Here is a 21,890-nt window from a genome sequence, read left to right on the forward strand (position 1 = left end):
TTGGTTTAAGAAAAAAATACTGGCAATGGTGAGTCAATTTCTTTAGGATCTCTAAAAGACCAGTTTTATGCAAGTGCCAGGAGGAGGAGAGTGCTCAGTTTTATTCAGGATCTTTGGTTCCTGCTATCCATAACTTTAAAGAATCTTAATGAACTATAGTAAGTAACATGAATGTTTCAATTTCACATTTGGTTTATTCAAAGCAGGTAATACCCATGTGAAATATGAATAGCATTAAGTTACTTTAAACCTTTAATTAAAATTGATTTTAACTTCCATTCAACATAGTGGTGAGTTTTAACCGAGGTTGACTTACCTGCACGTAGGCAAGAACTCAATTTTACACAAGCTGTCAGCTGCCAGGACAGTGGGTTCACGCAGGAGGCCCTGCTTGCAGGTGATGTATGTAAGCACATAGAATGAATTGCATGTAACTGCAATAGAAGACCAGTATCAGTGGAGCTATTTAGGTATTGCTGAGGATTCTTGTGTGTTTGTGTGCTTGTGTCCACGCATCTTTCCTTTAAACATATTTGCTTTTAATCTGCTGTTCAATCTTTTAAATTTAAAAAGAAAATCATGCATGAAATGTCCACTGTACCTGAACCCGTATCATTCTGTGTAATCATGGTCTATATAATCAAAGAACTTCCCTGGAGCTTTTTCCTTCTGTGTAATGCTCAGTTTCTTTTGCTAAAGCTCAGTCTTTTTTGTAAGTATTCTCTTGTTCATCTAAGCAACTGTTGCAGCACTCTGATTCCATGGTAATAGATAGGGTTGATATGATCCTGTTATTGCAGCTTCCAGACATCACTCCAGATCCACTGGTGCCCTCTACGCTCCTGATGTTTATGGGGCTGCAGGTGAAGGATGAGTACACTTTGCTGTCATCTGTGCAGTCATCCTGGATTTTTTTTGTCCCCACCCACTTGGTTATTCTCATAATTCAGTTTTTTAAAGCATTATTTGTATTAATTTGAGTTTCGTGGTTTTAGTAATGCAGATAGTTGTGTTTATGTTGCTAGATTTTGTCTCCACTCCCCCACCAATGTTAATCATTTTTTTCCTTAACAACCATTTTATTTTTACTTGCAGAAGACCCTTTTTTAGTTTTCCATTTTTCACTATTTGTAGAGCATTCTTTATGCATGTAGTTTTCTAATCAGCGCTCTCAATAGCCTTCCCATTCCATTTGCTTCCTTCTAAAATGAAAACAAAAACCCAAAATGAAGAAGACCTTAAAAAAAAACCTAATAAAAAAAGGTTCTTTCAGTTAAAACCATTGTTTTGTGGGATTTTTTCCCCATGTGGTACTAGAATAGAATGTGTGCATCTGACTTTGGTTTTTACTTCATTTCTTACTTTTCGCTGCACCACTAAAGACTTCAGAATGGAAATAACCAGTATTTCAGCCACTACATAATTTGTTAGAAATGTTAAGCAAATGCTTTTCTTCTGCTTGGGTTTTTTTTTTAAGAGAGCATGATATTAATGTCCCATGTTCCTCTCGTGACTGAATTCTTTCTGTTCCTTTTTGTTGTTATAGCAGGTTCCAGCTTTGGAATTAGTCAGTCAAGTCGACTGTCATCATCAGTTAGTGCTATGCGAGTTCTGAACACGGGTTCTGATGTGGAAGAGGCAGTAGCAGATGCTTTGGTAAGAATTTCACATTTACACTGTATAGGATAGAGACTCTTCAAATGTTTGGTACCTGTGTATTAACGTATGCAAAAGAACTTGTCAGTGATGATTTTACTGGCTTCTGGGTGGGGAAAGAAGAATTGGTAGAGCTGCAAAGTGTTGGGATTTTTGTTCCCTACAGAATTTGTAACTTCTGAGAAAGGTACATTTTTTCCATAGCAGACAGGGAATAGTTTTGGGCTGCTCTGTTGGATCGGCCCAAGGAGCCACTTGAGCAGGTTGCATTAAGCAGCAGTTGGCCACAACAGCCAAACTTCTGGGTAGGTTGAAGGCTTGTTAGGGCTGGCAGTGATGACAGCTGAAGCAGTCTGCTTCTCATAAGCCTGGGTTCTGTTTGAAGTTGCTCTGTCAACATGTAAGATTGATGCTGAAGAGATAAATGATGGCTTGGCAAGCAGCATTTCATAACTTCAGTCTTTGTTTTCTTTTCTTTTCAAACTGTCACACTGAGTTTAAACCTGGTTCTGCCATTCACTTTCTTAACCTTTGCTGTTCCTCAAAAAGGAAGTGTTTGGCTCCTTGAGCTCCCTGCCCCAGTGAGCCAGGCTGAACACGTCATGTCCTTTGCTATTCTGACATGTGCATCATCAAGCTGAAGTCTTCAGTTAATGTGAAATACTTACACTATGAATCAGATACAAATATTTAATGATACTCAAATAGTATACACTAACTGATAAAAATGTAAGTACCTGTTACCTATCAATCAGTCAGGATGCTCTAAGCAAATCGTTTTTACTCTTTTTACTAATGTTCCAAATAATCTTTTTCTTAAACCAGCTACAAATCAGATTCTAAGATAAATAAGTCTAGCCAGATATGACTGGACAGGGAGAAACAAGATGTCAAAGGAAAACATCTGAAGAACTCTGACATGTTCTTAATTGGGTGATTTATCGATTCCTTGGTTTAGACTGTCTTCCTGGCACATCAGTTTAATACTGGGGTATCTTCAGTGGCATAGAGATCCAGGATATCTGTGAAATCTTGCCTGAGAAGTCATGGTGAGATTGAGTGGGTTTCCCTTTTCTGATACTGTAAACTTGTAACAAGCTTTCAGCATTGATGGGAAATGCTCATTAGTTAACTGTCAGTCAGTCCGGCGTTGGGACTAGAGAGCAATAGAAAAACATTTGTCCATGGAACATGAAAAGTTGCTGTCTCTAATTTGAAAACCAGCCTGTGCTATAAACCTATCCACATTGGTGCTACATGAAGAGTATCTTCAGTACTTTTAACAGCTTCATAGCTTATTCAGATTTAGCTGGGCGAAATACTTAGTAAGAATATAAATTTAGAAGAAACTCATACTTCTAGTAACTGCTCTTGTGGCTGGAACACGTCCTGTTTGCTGAAGTGACTAAGTTTCTTCATAAAAACTGGTTTGTCTGACCTGGATCCAAAATAGCCTGATGCTGCTAGAAATGTTAGAGGAAAATTAGTTTGTATATTTTAGCTACACACTAAAGGATTCCAGCCAAAGAATCTTTAGAGGATCAAGACCAGCAACAATTTATTACTGCAGCATTTGTCTGCCTGGTTCCCTGCTGTGCTCTCAGTGTACAGCTTGTCCTGTACAAAAGGTCCCATTTAGATGGAAATCTAGTTATGAACACCCTTCTTGTGTGACCATAGACTGAAGCGCCCTCCTCAGAACAATGTTTTTAAAAGGCAGAAGGTACAGTCCTGACAGATGTAATATAAAAATGTTCTGGATTATATTACCATTTTTATGGTATAAAAACCACTTGGCCAGTTACTACACTGCTCAAGCCAAAGTGGCATCAGTCTTCTGGCTAAGATCTGGTTTTGAATATAAGATACAAGAAATGCAGCAACGTGGTGATCTCCACATGGTTTTATACCTTTTATTTCAGCACAGTCCTTGACACTTTTGGTTTCATTTCTTTACAAATTCTTTTACTTATGGTGACCCTGTTCAGACATGCTCATGTCTTTGGGATTTTTCCCTTCCTTTGTTCTCCTACATGTCTGTATGCTTGTTCTCTTGGCGGTAAGCTTGCTTGTTAGGTGGTGTATTGACTGGTCTGTATTGCGATACCCTCTGACGTATTCCACAGTTAAAAAAGAGAACCCTGTACAAATGGGAACGGTATTTAAAGGGAAAACAGTCAAAGGGAAACCAATCACACTGCTGTTTCTGTGTGTGTATAGTGAAATCAGATTTTATCTACTAGCTTCAACTCCAATATTTGAATGGCAGGGTTGTTTTGCAGAGGTATGTGGTCTTCCTTTCAGGATAAATAGCATTTCTTTGGTTGGGTTGGTTTTTTCCCTCTGGCCTTTGGCATGTTGTGTTGTGTTTTGTTGGCTTGGGTTTGTTTTTAGGGGATCTGGGTTTTTGCATTAGGGCTTGGGGGTTTTTGTCACAATTGTTGCAATGACCAAATTTAGATATTTAAATGAAGTTAAAGACAGAGGTGGAAAAGTTGATGGAAAAATAAGGTTTAAATTACTCTCTTATATGTAGATAGCAATTGAGTGCATGTGTGAAGCCTTCATGCTTAAATACTACTGCAAGAGACACAAAGGTGTTGACAGAGAAGTCTTTGTGACCAGCCAGCAGATGATACGTCATACTTCCCTATAAATGGAAGCTTAGCAAACTGCTTGGCAATTCATGATATTCTGATCAGATGCAGAGAGCTAAGAACAAAATTTACAGTGAGACGATGTGTTGTTCAGTAGCAGGTAGTTTAATAGTCAATGCTGCTATGCCTTACCTTCCTGTTCTCAATTTCTGTTTCTTTTCAATAATTTACTGCTAACAGCTCTTAGGAGACATACGGACTAAGGTATAGAAACTGTTTTCTTTCTTCAGTAGTTTAATATTTTGATATTAACATGCTTGATGCAAAGTAAGTTAAAATGACAGAGTATGTGGGTTTAGACCTCAATCTTACATCCTGTAACATATATAAAGCAATTAAGAGAAGTAACTAACTTTCAATACAGTCTCTATGTCACCCTATCATGCAATTATATGGGTTTTTACAAGTAAACCTCAAGTTAAATGTTCCATGAAATGTATGTCTTCTTGGCATTTGCTTTGCTTTTATATTTGGAATACTTCACATGCCATACTTCTTTAAAATGTTTTTATTAACTTGGTTAGACCTGCTGAACAGTTGGAGCCATTTATCAGTGCAGGGAGCAGGGGTCACACTGATAAATTGAACTGTTGGTGTCTCTATTCTTTACTTGTCTGTATACTCTGTCTTTGAAAATCAGTGCTAATGTGGGATGTTTCTGTACTATAGAAGAAGCCTGTGCGGAGAAGATACGAGACTTACGGGATGTACTCGGATGATGATGCCAACAGTGATGCATCAAGTGCCTGTTCAGAAAGGTCCTATAGCTCTAGGAATGGAAGCATACCAACATACATGAGACAGACAGAAGATGTGGCTGAAGTCCTAAATCGCTGTGCCAGCTCCAACTGGTCAGAGAGAAAAGAAGGCCTTCTAGGCCTGCAAAACTTGTTAAAGAACCAGAGGACTTTAAGGTAAGAAGAAACTTCAATAGAAAAGTTACTCATTTTAGAGTCGAAGGGTGGCAAGGGAAGTGAGAAATGAGGCTCATGTTCAAAGAATTCAGAATGCTGGGAAGAGGGAAAGCAAGGTGTGCATCTCAGAGTAAGATGGGGGAAGGAATGAGGAAGCTGTTGTCACTTCTGGCCACCAGTATATAGGATCTGTTTAGAAAGCTCGGTTTACGAAATGGAATTTAAAATCAATACAATCCTTGCAATAAAAAAGATGCCTGAAGTGCTTGCATCTAGTATTGATGGAAGGCCTTTATTATTTTTGTTGTTCTTGTTGTTACTAATATTCTCCTTATTAATAGGGTATTTATTCAGAAGAAACTCTTTACCACTAGCTACTAAGTATGCCTTTTTCGTTATCTGCTCTGTTAAAATACGAAAATGTTATAATACACCAACTAGTTTAAAGAGACATTTCTAGGTTGAAAGTCTCATGTTAGACGAAATCTATTATGTTTTTATTATGTCTTAAAATGCTTTTCTTTGTTTACTAGATTACTTGATTCAATATTTACAGTTGATCGCACTGATTGCTGTGTGTTTGTGCGTGGTACTACTAGTGGGGAATGGACTAACATATTGTTGTCACTTTGACAGTCGTGTTGAGTTGAAAAGGTTGTGTGAAATCTTCACAAGGATGTTTGCTGATCCTCACAGTAAGGTATGTTTAGGTTCCTCTTACTTTCAGTAAAGGTTTGAACACTGTAATAGAAAGCCAGTTGTGGTAAAATATGTCAGTGGTATTTGCACATGTCAGAACGGGACAGGCTGTTCTCTGTAAGCAGTTTTCAGATTTCAATCCATTCAATTTGCAGTTTTGACCACGATCATTTTCCACCTTGTTTGCAGGATAATTGAAATAAGGTAAAGGTTTGTTTCATCTAAAATGCATTGAAGTAGGTCAATAGTTTGTGTTAAAATTTGTAAGTATTTTTAAGGAGTCATGTTGTTTACAGAGGACACTTCAACATGAATAGTGTTTGTCTCTCAACTGAAAACAAAAGGCTCTGGTGCAGTAATGTGAATCATAAAGTGGTCTGACTGAATCACACATGATGAGTAACGAATTATACCAAATGTGTACTTACTTGATTTCCAGGGTATTTTATAGTATGATAGCTTGTGATGTGTTCCTCAAATGTCATAGATAGGCCTGGCAGTTGAGACTGTGTAATTTTTACATCTAGGTAGTATTCAGTAAGTAAGGTAGAGACTGTACCTTGATATAAGAGAAATTGCGATGTTTTATTCACTTATACTTAGGTAAAGACCCAAGGAGAATAACCCTTCTGTTCTCTAAGACCATTAAAATCTTTTTAACAGTGTTACTTCACTTGATAATATTTTTACAGTTTTTGTGGGAGCTGGGTTACTGGTACAGCTTCATACATGCAGTCATTTCTAATAGCAAAAGGACTGCAGCAGGTAAGGAGCTGAATAAAGTTAAGAACATGTAACTTCATATTTTGTTTGAATTATAGGCTTGTTTGGAAAAAAAAAACCCTATCTTTCATGTTGAGTGTAACATGTCCCACTTGGTGTCCATATTTAAGAATTGATAAAATGATAACCCAGAAGAATTCAGAGCAGTTACTTCAGAAGTATTGGATTTTCCCAGCAGAGGTCTGAAAAAGGAGTTTGATTGTGCAATACATTTTACATGTTTTAAGTCTTCGTTATTGCTGCAATGTGAAATTAAATTCAGACTGATGAGAGGTCTGGACCGGTCTACTTAATGTTTGTCTGTCCTCCTTGTTTTTCCTGGTAAAGAGGTGACTGAGCTGCTATCTGCAGCACCATGTATTTTGGAAGACACTTGTACACTGCAGCGTGATATTAGCGTTGCTGATACACTGCAGAAATGCAGAAGAAAAGACTGAAGCCAAGCAGTTACGCTGCAGAAAGCATTCCATAAAAACAGTGGTTAAGTCGGAGGAGACTTAAAGTGAGAAAATAAAGTGTTGAAATATTACTGGGTTTTAAATGAAGTCATGACAGAATTGTGACTAGCAGCTTGGTTTTATTTTGTTTGTTCTTGTGTTTAATTAGTATTGCAGCTCTGCATGGATCAGAACTACCCTGGAGATTTGTTTGTAGTGGGGGAGCCAGGGAAGGATAGTGAAAATGTTCCAAAATTCAGGTGTATGTGTCAGAAGAGCATTTTATCTTTTCATTAAGCCTTTAGGAATATTAACATTGAATTATTCTACTTGATTGTTTTTTTTTACTGGGCATCCTCACATAAAATAATGTTGCTATGATTTTGCAAATGTGGCCTGTGTTGCAGCACGTGGGGTACAACTGTTGTGGTCACTGATGACTTGCCTGCCTTTTGGTATTGCGAAACGATGGAAAGTTATCAGCCTATCATCAGGGGGATCCTTTGAGTATTAAGAGTTCATGAGCTGTGATTTTTGTATCACACACACATGGCTACACAAATCTCATTTTAGACTCTTTTCAAGTGTCTGTAGGAATTCTCCTGTCATCACTTTTATTGTTTGGTTTTTGTTTTGGTTTTTTAGAGGTTTACTTTTACATGCTAGCTGGATGCAGGGGGGTTGGAACTGGATGATCTTAAGGTCCTTTCCAACCCTAACTATTCTATGATTCTATGTAGGGAATTGCTTAGAAAAAGAGAGTAATATCATGTGGAGGAGAAAATGGAAGAATGATTTGAGGAACATGCCAAGTGCATATTGGTGTCCCAATAAAATCGTTAAGTTTATCATAAAAGTTTTGAAATACATTTTTTGTTTTATTTTGGTTTATATTCCATACAGGAACTTTGTATCGATGGCCACTAATTTGTGTGTTTTTATCTTTTTCCCTTTTTTGTTGTTTTTTGTTTTGTTCTGTTTCGTTTCGTTTTGCATGCTGTCCCCTGTGTTGGAACTCTCTTTAGAGAGTAAGTTGGTTCAATATTTGTTGGAAACCTAACCTTACTTGCATGAATGTGCAATTAACCCTTTTTCTCTATTTTTCTTCCCCAAAGAGTTCATGCAGTGTCAAGCCTTTTGCAATCATAAAATGCTCTATACAATTATGTAAACTGTGTGGTTCAGTTTCGAGATGTGCTTTCTCTACTAATGAACTGACATTGTTTGGTTATGCATTCCTGCTTTGTATTGTGGTGGTTGGCACATCTGAAATAATTCACTTTAAGGGCAAATCATGTATAATTTTTTTCATATCTGTTTATTTTTTTCCCACTATCAAATTATTAAAAACTTCAACTTTAGATGTTTGATTTCAGAATTTTAATTCACATCATTAAAATGGAAACTGCAGACATACACATACATCGTTCAACGTGGTGCTTGAGTTCCATTTCCCATTCCAAATTCATCCTTTACCTGAGATGCTCTTACAGCTGCCTTGAATTCTTCATACTTTGTCCTAAACCAAACCGGTACAATTCGTATGTTTCTTAAAATGCAACAGAATGGCTCAACTTAATTGAGTTTTCCCCAGACACTCACTGTTTTGAACCTAAAATCAAACAAAGCTTGAAAAGAAAATTGAGTCTTCAGTTATGTGTCTTTTTAACAATTAAAACCTCGGCATGGGATCTTCAGAGTGCTTTTGCCACAGTGATTCATAATTCACTTCATATTTCAGTTTAAACCACTTACATGTTTGAAGTGTAAACCTCTTCATCAAGAGGTTGTAACCAGTTTGTCCAGCTTGCACATGTTAATGAACAGACGTGTGTCAGTGTCTGCAAAGTCAGAGAAACCAGTACAGTTTTAACTTCTGCTGAGCTGTACAGTTTGCTTTGAAGGGTTCAAATACAATTGTAAGACCCCAAGTGTAATTTACAGCACCAGAATTTTTGTTGTTGTCTGCCAAAGTACAGTATCTTTTCCCCTTATTTTAGGCCTGTGAAATCCAAAGACTGTCATGTCACAATACACAAAGTACTTTTTGGTTTGGTTTTGCCTGGGTCTTATAATTGTGCCCACTACTTGTGCATCTACAGCGTGGGATACTGTTTTAGTTTTCAGATGAATACAGAAGACATTTCCAGTCCTGAGCATAAGAACTTCTTCCCACTACTGGGAGGGTAATTTTTAAAGCTCATACTGCAAATACAGGTACAAACCTAGAAAGTAGCAGAAGACTTAGCTGTATTTTGTTGTTGTTTTTAACAGCTTTCAATGTAGCTTGTCCCAAAAGGGAAGTTACTTAAAGTAGTTCATCCTGATGGGCTTTATGTTGGGTAGGTTTTGTATTGGTTTATTTCTAACACAGCTGCTCAGTATTTAAGATGGCTATTAAAAGATTCTCCCTGGTCTTTATTAGATCCCGAAAGAATCATAAAATCGTAGGAAACCAGGCTGGAAGGCACCTCCAGGATCATGTGGTCCAGCCTTTCTTGGCAAAAAGAATCTGAGTTATATTTTTTATTTCTAATACAAATTTTGAGGCACTTCTTTTAAAGATACCTGTGTGGGTTTTTCCACTTCATAGTGCGACTTTGCTCACCCTGGCTTGATTACCAACATGAGAAGAGATGTAATTCCCCAGTGATTGATGAAGGCATGCAGCAGCATGTGTTCACTCCCCTGTTACCTGGTCAGTGCTGTGGAAGGAGGCTGGTTTCTTGCAGCTGTATAAGGTCTGATTGCAGTTGGGGATCATCCACTCACAGACAGCAGCAGAGTTTGGGCTTAGGACAAGGCAGGTCAGTGGCAGAAGGTTCGACCCTTCCTCTGCAGCAGCCTTTTCCAACTGTGTACCCATATCGTAAACACTCAGGAGGAAAAAATCTTCCCTACCCTCTTAGCAATACTTCCGCTTCTGTACGGAGCCATGTGCTGGAGCTGGAGTGAGTATCAGTCGTGATTTTCAGCCCAGACATCCATTTTTCTTGTCAGAGAAACAGGAAACCCACAGGCCACACAAGCATAGACCATGTGCATCACCATAGGCCTTGAAAAAATCATAAAATGAGTGAGATGCTAGAAAGGCTGTTTCAGCAGTTACCTGTTTGTCCTGCCCTGCTTTATACTGTTCCTCCAGAAAGCCCTTCTTACTGGTCTGAGTGCTGAGGTTGTTAGAAGTACAACAGGGTTTTTCCTACTGAATGTAGACTTTCCACCATTATTTGTAATTATTATATACATTATTTGTTGAAAAGAACACAGTGGATAATATCTTCTTGAAAAGATGAAAACACTTCTGTGTTTTAAACACCTGCTAGTCTGAAATGCATCCTGGCTTTTTTTCCCTACTCTGGTGAGCAGTTTTGTGCTTGGATACCTGCAATAGCAGGAGAATCTTGTTCTGTTCCACAAGTATTTTACATAAAGGAGCTGGCTAGCTTTCATGATTTTGCAGTATTTAGTAAGCCAGATATTTACAATGATTATTTTGCTAAAGAATTATAGCAGCTTTTTTGGTTGTGGAGAGAAAGTGGTTTTATGGTCTTCGAGGAATGTCAAATCACCTTAATGATAAAGCTTGAAAGGGTAAAAAATGAAGTTTTACTGAACAAACATTGAGGTTGCGCCAGCCATCACAGTAAGCATTTCTTTTCTTGACGAAACTGCATGGAATACCTAATGGGCAAACTTCTACAGAAGTGGGCTAACATTTCCAATGTACTCTCGTCTCAAAATCCAATGGGAAAGCAAGACAGATTTCTTTTCCTTTTCTTTTTATTTTCTTCCTTTTCCTGCTTGGCTGCAAAACACTGCCTTTCTCTGCCTCTGATTCCCTTACTGCTTTCTTCTTTGTTTGTAAGTTCAGCATACGTCAGTGTCATCTCCTCTTTCGCCCCATCCTACCCTCTTTCCATCTTCTTCTGCCTTTTAGGTGTTCAGTATGTTTTTGGAGACGCTGGTGGACTTCATCCAGGTCCATAAAGAAGATCTGCAGGACTGGTTGTTCGTGCTGCTGACACAGCTCTTGAAAAAGATGGGTGCTGATTTGCTTGGCTCTGTGCAAGCAAAAGTTCAGAAGGCACTCGATGTCACAAGGTAATGTGTTCTTAAATAAAGAACTAAAAAACCCCTAAAACAAATCCAGAGTAATTCAAGTTATGATTTCAAGTTCTGAGGTGTTTGGGGTTTTGGTGGGTTTTGTGTGTGTGTGCTGTGAGATTCTTGGAGAAATGCAGAGCTAATACAAGATCTTGAAACTTCAGTAAATGTCACTGGTTAAGCATTTTGGTTTCCTAAATGACTCTTTAGCTGAAAGGGTTTGAATCCTTAATGCTGAACAATTAACGTGATACTGCTTACCTGATTCCAGATTGTGCAGCTGAGCCACATATGTTTGTTGTCTTGCCTTGTCCTCAGTGATGTAATGCTTGTGTTTGGCCTTCTTTTTGATACGAAAGTATTGTGCAATATTCAGCTCTTGATGTCAGCAGGCTTTGAAGGAATTACAGCAGTAATGGATTTCCTTTCTGTCTTCAAGGACTGTAGTGATAGGACAAGGGGTAGCGGCTTCAAACTTGAACAGGAGAAGTTCAGGTTAGATATAAGGAAGAAGTTCTTCCATGTGAGGGTGCTGAGGCACTGGCACAGGGTGCCCAGAGAAGCTGTGGCTGCCCCACCTTTGGCAGTGTTCAAGGCCAGGTTGGACGGGGCTTGGAGCAAGCTGCTCTAGTGGAAGGCGTCCCTGCCCATGGTAAGGGGTTGGAAGGATGATCTTAAGATCCCTTCCAACCCAAACCATTCTATGATTCCCTCCCTTTTCTCCAAACATTGTAAGTAGCCTGATTACAAAATTATCTTAAGTGATTTTGGGGACCATCTATGCTGTGTAGCCAGTTTTATTTCCAAATGAAAGCTAGGTTTTAGAATTGGAAGGACTCTGGGAGCTGCTTCTCATCTTTTGTTCTCTGAAGTAGGGGACAGTCTAAGCTGTTTAGGCCTCTGCTGTACCTGTTCACATGGCAGATCTGCTGTGAAGTCTGGGGAAAGGGTATGGAGCATGTTGTGGGAGAGAGGGAATGGGATCTGCTGCAGCAGAGCCCATGAGAGTCATATGCAGTGTGTGTGCCATGTGGGAGCATGGGAGCAGCCGGGGTGGAAGAGGATGATTCAGAGAAGTGAGCACCTTTAGCAGTGCTACTGCATGTTAATTTGAAGATCGCACAGAATCAGAATATTGCCATATTATTATGATGTCATCTGTTATTATTTGCATTATATATTTAACTGTAATTGGTTCAAAGCAGGAACTTCGTACATTTTGTCCTTCACATTCCAGGTGAATGTTTCTGGAAGTCAGATACAATACAATAAATACCAACAAAACTGGCAGAATGTGTTTTCTTTTAGAAGTACTAAAGCTTGGTTTGATTTGTTTGCTTTACAGGGAATCTTTTCCAAACGACCTCCAGTTCAGTATTTTGATGAGATTTACTGTTGACCAGACCCAAACACCTAGCCTGAAGGTAAGCATTTTGAGGCTTGCAGTGCAAGCAGAAAACTCTTCACTGATAGGCATTTGCTTGTCTTAATCTTTGAATTTGGATTGTGATTTTTGTGTTGTTAAAAAAGAAAGGTTTTCAATTAGTGGATTTTGTTTTTGTAAACTTTCAGACAGTCAAGCCAGCACTGCAGGACCAGCTTCGCTCTTTTTGGAGCTCAAAGGTTTTTGTCTGAATTATTGTCTTTATTCTTAACCCTATGTCAAGCTCTTACAGTGTTTCCAATAATTTAATTCGAATGCATTCATATGCTGCTACTAACCTGTGCGAGAAACTCGAAGCATGCAGTTGTTCAGTCTTAAATATGACACTGGTATGAAAACGTTGGCTGCAAGGGGGAGCTAATAAACCCACAGAATAGTAAAAATGAGCAACAAAAGCGTGGCCGCCTAACATCGAGCTGGTTATGCAAACTCACTCTTATCAAGTCTCTTCTCATTTTATGTTTGTGATTTCCCAATCCTGTTTTCCTAGTTCGTTTTTTCTTTTTTCATGTGTTCAACCTGATAGGCCTTGAATTAATTGAAATTATTTTAATATGAACTGGAGTTCCTATATTAAAAATCAGCTGCCTTTGTGGTGCACTGCCTTTCCTGAAAGCAGTGTGTACTTTTATAATTACACACATTTTTACGTAAGAATCTCTAGCCTGGAGACCTGCCAGCATAACTGCAAATGGAAAATGTATTCTGTAGTACATTTACAGTGCCAAAGAGAGTCGATTTTAGGATAAATGCATCAAATCCTAAGCAGATTTACAAGTGTTGTAAATGGGGAAATAACAAGCATATGATAACTGGCATTTTCTGCTCTATCCTGCACGAAATATTTTTACATGGTTTGATACTGCACAAGAATATGACTTTTCCCAAGTTACGTTGAACTTAAAGTCACATGAATATGCCTTTTTTTTGTCTACAATACAGTAAAACTTACATTTTTAAGCTTTTGAGGACAGTTGATACGTTGACCACTGTTGCTTCGTGTGTTAAAAAGGGACTGCTGTCATTTATTGAAGACAGCAAATGAGGTAGTAAAAATCAGTTTGCTGTTTAAATAAATCCTTGGAACAAATTTGGTTTGGTTTTGTTTCACTTGGTTTTCCTCCCCAGGAAGGTGAATTTGATGGTGGAGATGTTCTTTCTTCCATGTAGTAGTAGAGCTGGTAAATACGTATCAATCAGGTTTCAAAGTCTGAGAGTATAGATTTGGAATGAGATATGGACTCCTGGTAGACTGAGTTGGGGCTAAGTTCAGTCATATTTACTGTGTGACCTAGAAGGGCTTAAGAAATCCAAAACACTTAATGGGAAGACATTCTGTAAGTAATTTCCAGTATTTAAAATTAATTTTGGGGACAGTAAAGTGTGTAACTGTGTAAGTGAAGGTAATCTTTTATCAGAAGAAAGTGGTATCTACCCCATGCTTCCATCTTTATGAGATAACTACAACTTCAGGATCCAGACAGTAAAGTTACTGAATATCAGTTGCAGAAATATCTATTTAATATCAGCGTTCTTGAATATTTTGTCTAAATGCCATCCTCAATGCACCCAGGTTGCCGACAGAGTAATTGATAATCCTAGGGCTGCTCCATTTCTTGAAGTCTTCAGCTTTTGTTCTTGCTCTGATAAAGGATTATTTTGTTGCAGAGTGTGCCTTTGGGCTAGATACTGTGACAGGAAAAACCAGAGAAAGGATTTTCGGCATCCTTAAAGGTGGTCAGATACAAGAAAGGATGATAGATAAGAAATCGGCTCCATAGAAGGATTCCATTTGACAAATGACTTCTCCCTCTCTTTTTTACATGGTAGTAGTAAAAAATCATGATTCTTTAAACTGTCATGGTCATTCTTACAAACACAGCTAAGTCCTGGACAGTAGAAGTCAAATTACTAGAGTGGCTGCAGAGGTGGAGACAGCTAGGACCAAACGTAGGAAAGATACAACTCTACTAACCTAATCCATGGTGGATGCAGCACAGTGTATTGTACTCTATCCCTCTTCCTTTTGCTGTACCATTACATGTAAGCGTGGAGAGCTGCTGAACCACCGTTAGAGGTGCCAGATGCATGTGTCTGTTTTGGTCAAATGTAAGGATGGGTGCAGGAGTCAAATTTTCTGGATGGGATATAATCTATTAAGCTTATTTTTGCAGGTGCAGAACATGTGCTTCCCAAAGGATGGGGGTTGTCCTGAAATAGCCTTCAAACCATCACTTTCATGTTTCTCAGGTTGAATATCAAACGGTTCACACTTGGTGAGGGATTGATTCAAGCATTGTGACCAAAGTTCATTAGCAGCTTCTGAACCTTTTCTGTCCTTTGAGAATGCTGATTTGTTAACAGAGGGTTTTGCCGCAGTTGATCAGATATTTAATGTAAGAATCCCTGGAGCTGCTTTCACTGCAGTCAAAAATCTGCTCTCCCAAAGAACTGAAGTAGACTGTTGAAGAGGACTTAGAGCTTAGCCCTCTAAGATCTAGTCCTCTAGTCCTTAGTTACATCTTTTATTTCTAAATCTCGACTTTGTACATACTTACTGGAACTAGTGACAAAAGTACACTGTAAGTAGATTTGTGGCTGTTCTGGAGTTTACTTAGGGTGGGGGTTTTATCTGTAATGATCCTGTCTCGCTGTATTTGAGCTTAGAAAGGCGAGGTTTTCTTGCAAAAGCAATCAGTGAAATCCACTCGTACCCAAAGTTTGACAACTGTTTGCAATCTGTGTCACTATGAAAAGGTTTATGAGTGTGAACTCTCCATTCATCTTCCATTCAGTGCCCTTCTGTCTCTCAAGAGCCTCCATCTCTCCAGAACAGTGTCCAAAAGAGATTTACTCTGTGGGAGTAGTTTAAACCCTAAATAATATTGCTCTCAGATAGAGTGCTCCTGAGTTTGTTCTCTGGGAGAAATGCCTCTGCGTGTTCTAAGGGTTCCAGTTCTTAACAGTAACTTTGTTTAAGGTGTGATATATAAATGTAAATCATGAGCAGTGAAACAGTGCTTGTCGTTTCACTTGGTAATCTAGAAATTTTAACTACTACTTCCCATCTGGAAAAGCATGTGTCCTAAGGGGTTTTGCTGTGGAGATGGCTGGTGTTTTGGGGTTTCTTGCTTTGGTAAGATCTAACAAATAGTGTGGGTTTTCTTGCATTTGCTGATGCTGATCTGTGTAAGATGAAGGCCTCCAGCTGCTGGTTGTTGTGTAACTGTGGAGGAGTCAAGCTTCAACAGCTGCTGTGAAAGTGAAGCATTCATTATTGATCTACACGTATCAGCTGTCATTACTAATGTGTATGTCAGTGTATCTTGAGTTTCCAATAGCTTGCAAGTTCTCATGACCAAGGGAAATTACTAAGTAGGTTTGCTCAGAACAGTTGTACTACAAGCCATGAACAATGAAAACACACCTAGAACTCTCTTTCTGGTTATGATGGACGTAGGTGTCTCCATCGTGGTAGGTATTTCTGGTTCACTGTAATTATTAGTGGAAATAAAAGTAGCTCATTCAAATAGGTGGCCTAAAGAGAGATTGACCAGTTTCGTTGATGGATTGTATGAACAGACCTCTGAGACAGCAAGAGCTGAGGAGATGAGTGTTTATGGGAGATAGAGGTATTGCCCTTTGCCCAAAGCTTTGCAGTGGTGCAGTTTTGGAGAAGCTAGAGAGAGGCTGCAGCAAAACAGAGCGAGTGGAGTAGGAGAATGATGCTCAGATAAAGGAGGGAGTGAGGCAGATTTTCTGTCCTCCCGGTAAATTCATGTCTCCGTCTTCCAAATATCAAAGGAAAAGTGTGCATGTGACCCCTCCTAAGTCTTCTATAGAAATTCTGTTCCATACTTTTTTAGTGTTTAATGGGATAATTCATCTGGCTCATCCTTAAGGATGGCGACTGCTCAGCTCTGGTGTTTGAGAAAAGAATGCTGAGTGTTAACTGTATAGTAGGAACTAATAGGAACTGATTATTGGTGCATCAGATGATGTTAATTTTTCATTTTAGTACTTGTAAAATGTTCTTAACAATTCTGAATGGTTCTGTAGAGTCTTGATGATTCTTAAATATTCTGAGTACATTCCTTTTCTTCTTGTTAAATATGAGCTTCTGCATATGCAATGATCTGTGTATCTTTTAGTTGCTACCAATGAAATCTTATGTTTTTATTGATATTTGACTTTCTGTGGAGTAATTCCTTTCTTGAAATGTTATATCCATTTGTAAATTGATTTATGTGTAGAGTTTTCTATCAGTGCTGAAAAGATATTTACTTTACTTGGGGGAAAAAAATAACCTTTATTTTAGGGGATGAACACTGCTCTGTGAGCACACTTTTTCTTGGCAGCCCATCATTTTCATTGTCCACCTGACTCTCTTTCTTTTTGCAGGTCAAAGTTGCAATCCTTAAATATATAGAGACTCTTGCACAACAGATGGATCCGGGAGATTTTGTAAACTCAAGTGAAACTAGGTTAGCAGTGTCTCGAATCATCACCTGGACCACAGAACCTAAAAGCTCAGATGTTAGGAAGGTATGTTTGTTAATGTGTGCTTACAATTGCACTGCATTCCAAGTGTCTTGGCTAATCAGAGAAGCCAGTATTTCTTGCCTGAACAAGCAAAGACATTTCTTTAAAAAATTTCTTTAAAAACAAACATTTTTTCATAGAGAAAAGATACTTTAATATCCTTCTCAGCAAACACACCTGGGTTTTCTGTATGAAGTATTGGAAATGGCAAAGGAAAACTTAGACAAAACTTGTACATATAAGAGTTTAAGTAAAAAATTTGAAATTAACACATCTTGAAACTCCATTAGAGTTGTATTTGCATGTATGTTAAAAAGTTTAGGTTATCTTTCATAATAGGAATCACTGTTTCAAGCACTTACCTTGTATTAAAATCTCAGTGGGCATTTCCTTTGCAGTTCTAAGATTACTTCAGAGACCACCCTCTGACTGATGCTGACTACATGTTCCTAACAGGAACATCAGGTTTGGTAGCAAACTGGGTTCAATCTCTGTTGGATTGTCTCAGATCCTTTGTGCTTTAGTAAGGCCATATCAAAGGTTTGTTTTTTCAGCGTTGCAGTTCCAGTGCAAAACTCCTTTTTCCACGATTGTTGTGCAGTGGAAATCAGTATTTGTGAGCTACAGACATATACCGGGGTATTGAATAACCATGGGCAATGTACTGATGCAGTCTTGGAAAGAGTTTCTGAATAGTCCTTCCAGTTAGAGTATGCAAAAACCTTTGGAGTTTGTTTGCAGTTTGATGGAGTGGAATTCAGTTGTTCTGACTGATTTCCACCAAGCCATTCTATTCCATCTTAATTTCCATGACCAGCATGCTAACACTTTTTGAGTGCTAAATGAACATACGTACTTTATGGCTCACAAGTGCAAGCGTCTCTGACCAGAGAACTAACTGTTCTGTTTGGTTTTCTCTCTTCATTTCTGCAGTTTGAAGAGTTGGAACAATTCATTTGTTTAGGTTTCATTTACTGTTTTCAGTTAAGTTTGAATTTTGGTATCTTTATCATTCCTGGAAACAGCACCAAAACTTCGTTTGTGTAGGAGGGGTGTTTTGTAGGAGAGAATGGAGAGAAAATAAATGGGAGCTGTCTCACAAAGTGTGTAATGTGAATAGAACAAAAAATAAAATAGCTTCCACACCTTTGTTGTACCTGTAATACGTAATAAAAAAACCCATAGGAGAGTTTATGCTGGAGGTAATGTTTCCGTCTTTCTCTTCTTATATAACTTCATGAGTATGAGCAAGCAGCAATAGATTATATCCTATTGACTTTTCTTGCCTAGTACCATATTCTGGTGACGTATCTAAGACCATAAAACAGGCAGAGAATGAAGCAGGACTATCTTCTGAATCAGTAAAGTTTTAGTACTAAGGCACGTGGCAAGCAGTCTTATCTGATGGTTCATATCTCTAATAAGCATTTTTATGTCAGTAAGTAGCTGAATCGTGGAAAGAATTGCTGGTGAGTTTAATCATCTGGAACACCTTAATTATATAAAGTTCTCTCATTTTATTTTTTCTTTCCATAACACAACTGTTAGAGGCAACCAACTGCCAAAAGCCTTCAATAACTCTAGAAAATACAGTTTCACTGATAAGGAGGCAAAAGAGTTATTCTGATGGTATAAAGCATTTTGTTGTCTTGACAGGCTTCAGAGCCTGCTATTACAGGCCTTAATTTATTTTAATAAGCTTACAGCATTTAGTATGATTTCTTCAAATCAAAAGGTTTTGTTAAGTGTGTTTCTATGTAATTGATGGATTGGGGTGGGTTTGTTTTGGTTTGGTTAGTGTCAAAACATTTCCATTAGTCAGCATTGTGAAGAATCCTTTCTTACTTTAGACATCGGCAGTCAGTACAGTTCAGTGGCATGGGGCTTCTTTCTGCAAGGTCCAATTCTGTGTTTCAGAATGTCCAATTCTAAAATTAGAATTCTTCTGGAAAGAATTGGAATCTTCTTGGAGTAGTTCTAAGAACAAAACAAAATCTTTCCAATCCTTATTGCAGACTTTCAAAGATGTTTTCTGTATTACTGGACAAAAATCTCAGGAGGGATCTTACGCTGAGAAGAAAATCCTCTAAATACTCTAAAATGCTTTTTCTTTTTTCTCCCAAGGAAGAGAGAGTGAAAATTGGTAATGGCAAAGTTTGAAACCTTCTGTGAGTCAATACCTATTTAGAAAATTCAGGTTGAGCTTTGCTTTGGGCAGACTTGATGGTATCAGGTTTCTTTCCGAATATGACCCTGGACTGTCTCTTATTATTTTATTGGCAGCTTAAATAGACAGTGTGTTACAGAGCAGTGACCTGGATAACGGGACAGCAAAAGGAAAGTGCTAATTCCCGAGCCTTTGCTCAGTTGCTGGATTTGTTTTGGTTTTGCTTTGTATTGATTTCTGTTAAACGCCTGACTGTAAGGATAACAAGGAAAAGAACATTTAACGGCAGATTGTAGAGGGCATTCAGGGTGTTCACTTGAAGGGAAGGCTGTCAGAGGGAGTAGGGAATAAAAATGAGCAGCCAGTCACGAGCGTGCAAAGATAATTCATGGCAATCTTAACATTCTAGTATTCTTGCCATTAGCACTGGGATGTGTGTTGGTATGTGTGCTCATACCTTGGCTTTCCACTTCTAATTAAAAAATGCTACAGTTCATTGCTCTGGAAGAAAAATAAGGGAAATAAATGTCTTAGAAGAATTTTCTAAACTGCTCTCTTGAAGTATATTGCTGCTTGAGCAAGCTGCCTATCATTCTGTCTAGCATGAGGCACTGGTTCTCTCCAGTGCATGGCAAAGCTTGGTGGGGAGCTGTATAAACTAGACAGAGTAGGTTAATCTTAGAATCAGTTTTGTACTACAAAGAGACTGTTAAACAATCCTGCAGAACTTAATCTCTAGCCTTTCATTGCCTGCGTTTAGCTGCTGTGTTGCCAGGTTTGTTAGGCTATCCAGTGAATATTCATCTAAATGTACAAACATTACCATGTCAGGCAGTCAACATCTCTTTACTAGGGGGACCCAACCATTGTGTCGCTTACTGTGTTGCTTTGTCAGTAAGGAGCTCTGGTGGTTTTGATTCAAAATTAAAAGGAAATAAATAGTAAATCATACTGTAGGATGAGGGTGACATTAAAGAGGAACTTTAAAACTGAGGGTGTGGAAGGTGACATCCAGTAGACTACAAGCTCCAATACTTAGCAGTTTTCATCTTTGGACTATGTAGTCAGCTAAATTATTCCTGGTGATGTTTGCCTGTCTTTTAACAAGAGAAAGGAAGTGGGGCAGGGATGAGGGGAAGGTTCATTAACTGGTTTGGTTGTAGGATTAGTTATAAAGAACATCAAGTGCTACAATCACAACTCAGAATCAAGACTGTCTCATTCCAAATTAGGGTATCTGTTTGTGGGTGGGTTTTTGTTGTTCTCTCTTCTTCTAATTTTTAAAATGAGAACTTTTCCTTTTCAAGCCAGTGTGTTGATTACCCATCACCTGTAATTACCATTTGCAGGACTCACAAAAAAGCATTGCAGGCTTGTTCCTGCCTGGTGTGTTCCATTATTCTCTTCAGAGTTGCACAACTTGCCAAACCCTTTGAAAAGCCATTTTGGGGAATTCCTTTAGTACTTTTCCTAGCAAGTGGGGACCTAGGGCCGGGGAGGGGGTAGTTGAAAAGCACGTTTCTGAAACACTGCTTGTCAAAATGATTGTGCAAGCTTGTTGTTGTGTGCCTGGATTTATCAATATCTGACCCTCCACCTTACCAGCAAATAGGAGTTGCTTTTGTTCACATCTGTTGACATCTTGGATCAAGACTTAAGTCGTGTTTTGCGATTACTACTCACTATAGCATCTGCTGCTGATAAGATTACTTTAGAAACTGAAATTGATGTCTTCATGTGTGTTTTCTTCTTCTAGGCTGCGCAGTCAGTGCTGATTTCTCTTTTTGAACTCAACACTCCAGAGTTTACAATGCTGTTGGGTGCTTTACCAAAAACATTTCAGGATGGAGCCACAAAGCTTCTCCATAATCATCTCCGGAATACAGGCAACAGTGGTCAGGTATTGACAGCTCTCTTCTTTCTGAAGTTACTGGTGTTTTGAATGTAAGTCCATTTTGGTAGAGTTACTGGTAAGACCAAGAAGGTTTGGTAGAGGAGGAGGAGCAAACCAAATCCTATGTAGAAGTCTCTCTTAGTAGCAGATATCACTCTTTATGGAATGCCTTTTCTTTTTCCTCCAGAGAATGATACTTTCTAAGTCTATGTTGCTTCCAAGTGACTTTCAATAAGTTTGAATGTGCTTTTTAAGAGTAGTTTGCATTTTACTTTATTCATCTCTAAGTTATACCTGATAGAAGTAACTAGTAATTGGCCAGCCAATCCAAGAAATTAAATAGAAGCTCTTTAAATATTTCTGGGCACTAGAAAACAAACACAATAAGTTAAAAGGACAGCTGAAGTACCACTGGAGTATCTTTTCTCACCTCTTCCCTTCCAGGGATCAGTGGGAAGTCCTTTAACAAGACCTACTCCACGCTCCCCAGCAAGTTGGTCAAGTCCTCTCACATCCCCAACCAATACATCGCAGAACACCTTGTCACCAAGGTAATGTAGCCTTATGGTGCTTTTAGCAATAAGCTGACT

The 21,890-nt window shown here is 38.5% G+C and overlaps 1 protein-coding gene across 10 annotated transcripts in view; it reads left to right on the forward strand.

Moving 5' to 3' along the window:
* The window catches only part of CLASP2 (cytoplasmic linker associated protein 2), a 122,639-nt gene that overhangs the window by 90,853 nt on the left and 9,896 nt on the right, over positions 1 to 21,890 (forward strand). For 7 of the 10 annotated variants that reach the window (XM_080639519.1, XM_080639513.1, XM_080639516.1 and 4 more), the window contains 9 exons: positions 1,547 to 1,656; positions 4,983 to 5,227; positions 5,864 to 5,927; positions 11,087 to 11,250; positions 12,599 to 12,677; positions 12,826 to 12,876; positions 17,099 to 17,242; positions 21,163 to 21,306; positions 21,745 to 21,851. In XM_080639519.1, the coding sequence (XP_080495645.1) occupies positions 1,547 to 1,656; positions 4,983 to 5,227; positions 5,864 to 5,927; positions 11,087 to 11,250; positions 12,599 to 12,677; positions 12,826 to 12,876; positions 17,099 to 17,242; positions 21,163 to 21,306; positions 21,745 to 21,851 (1,108 nt within the window). Of the gene's footprint in view, positions 1 to 800; positions 864 to 1,546; positions 1,657 to 4,982; positions 5,228 to 5,863; positions 5,928 to 11,086; positions 11,251 to 12,598; positions 12,678 to 12,825; positions 12,877 to 17,098; positions 17,243 to 21,162; positions 21,307 to 21,744; positions 21,852 to 21,890 lie in introns of all 10 variants that reach the window. The other 3 variants (XM_080639518.1, XM_080639514.1, XM_080639522.1) reach the window with 2 other exon arrangements.

This window comes from Psittacula echo (genome assembly GCF_963264785.1).
Source record: "Psittacula echo genome assembly, chromosome: 2".
Lineage (NCBI taxonomy): Eukaryota > Metazoa > Chordata > Aves > Psittaciformes > Psittacidae > Psittacula > Psittacula echo.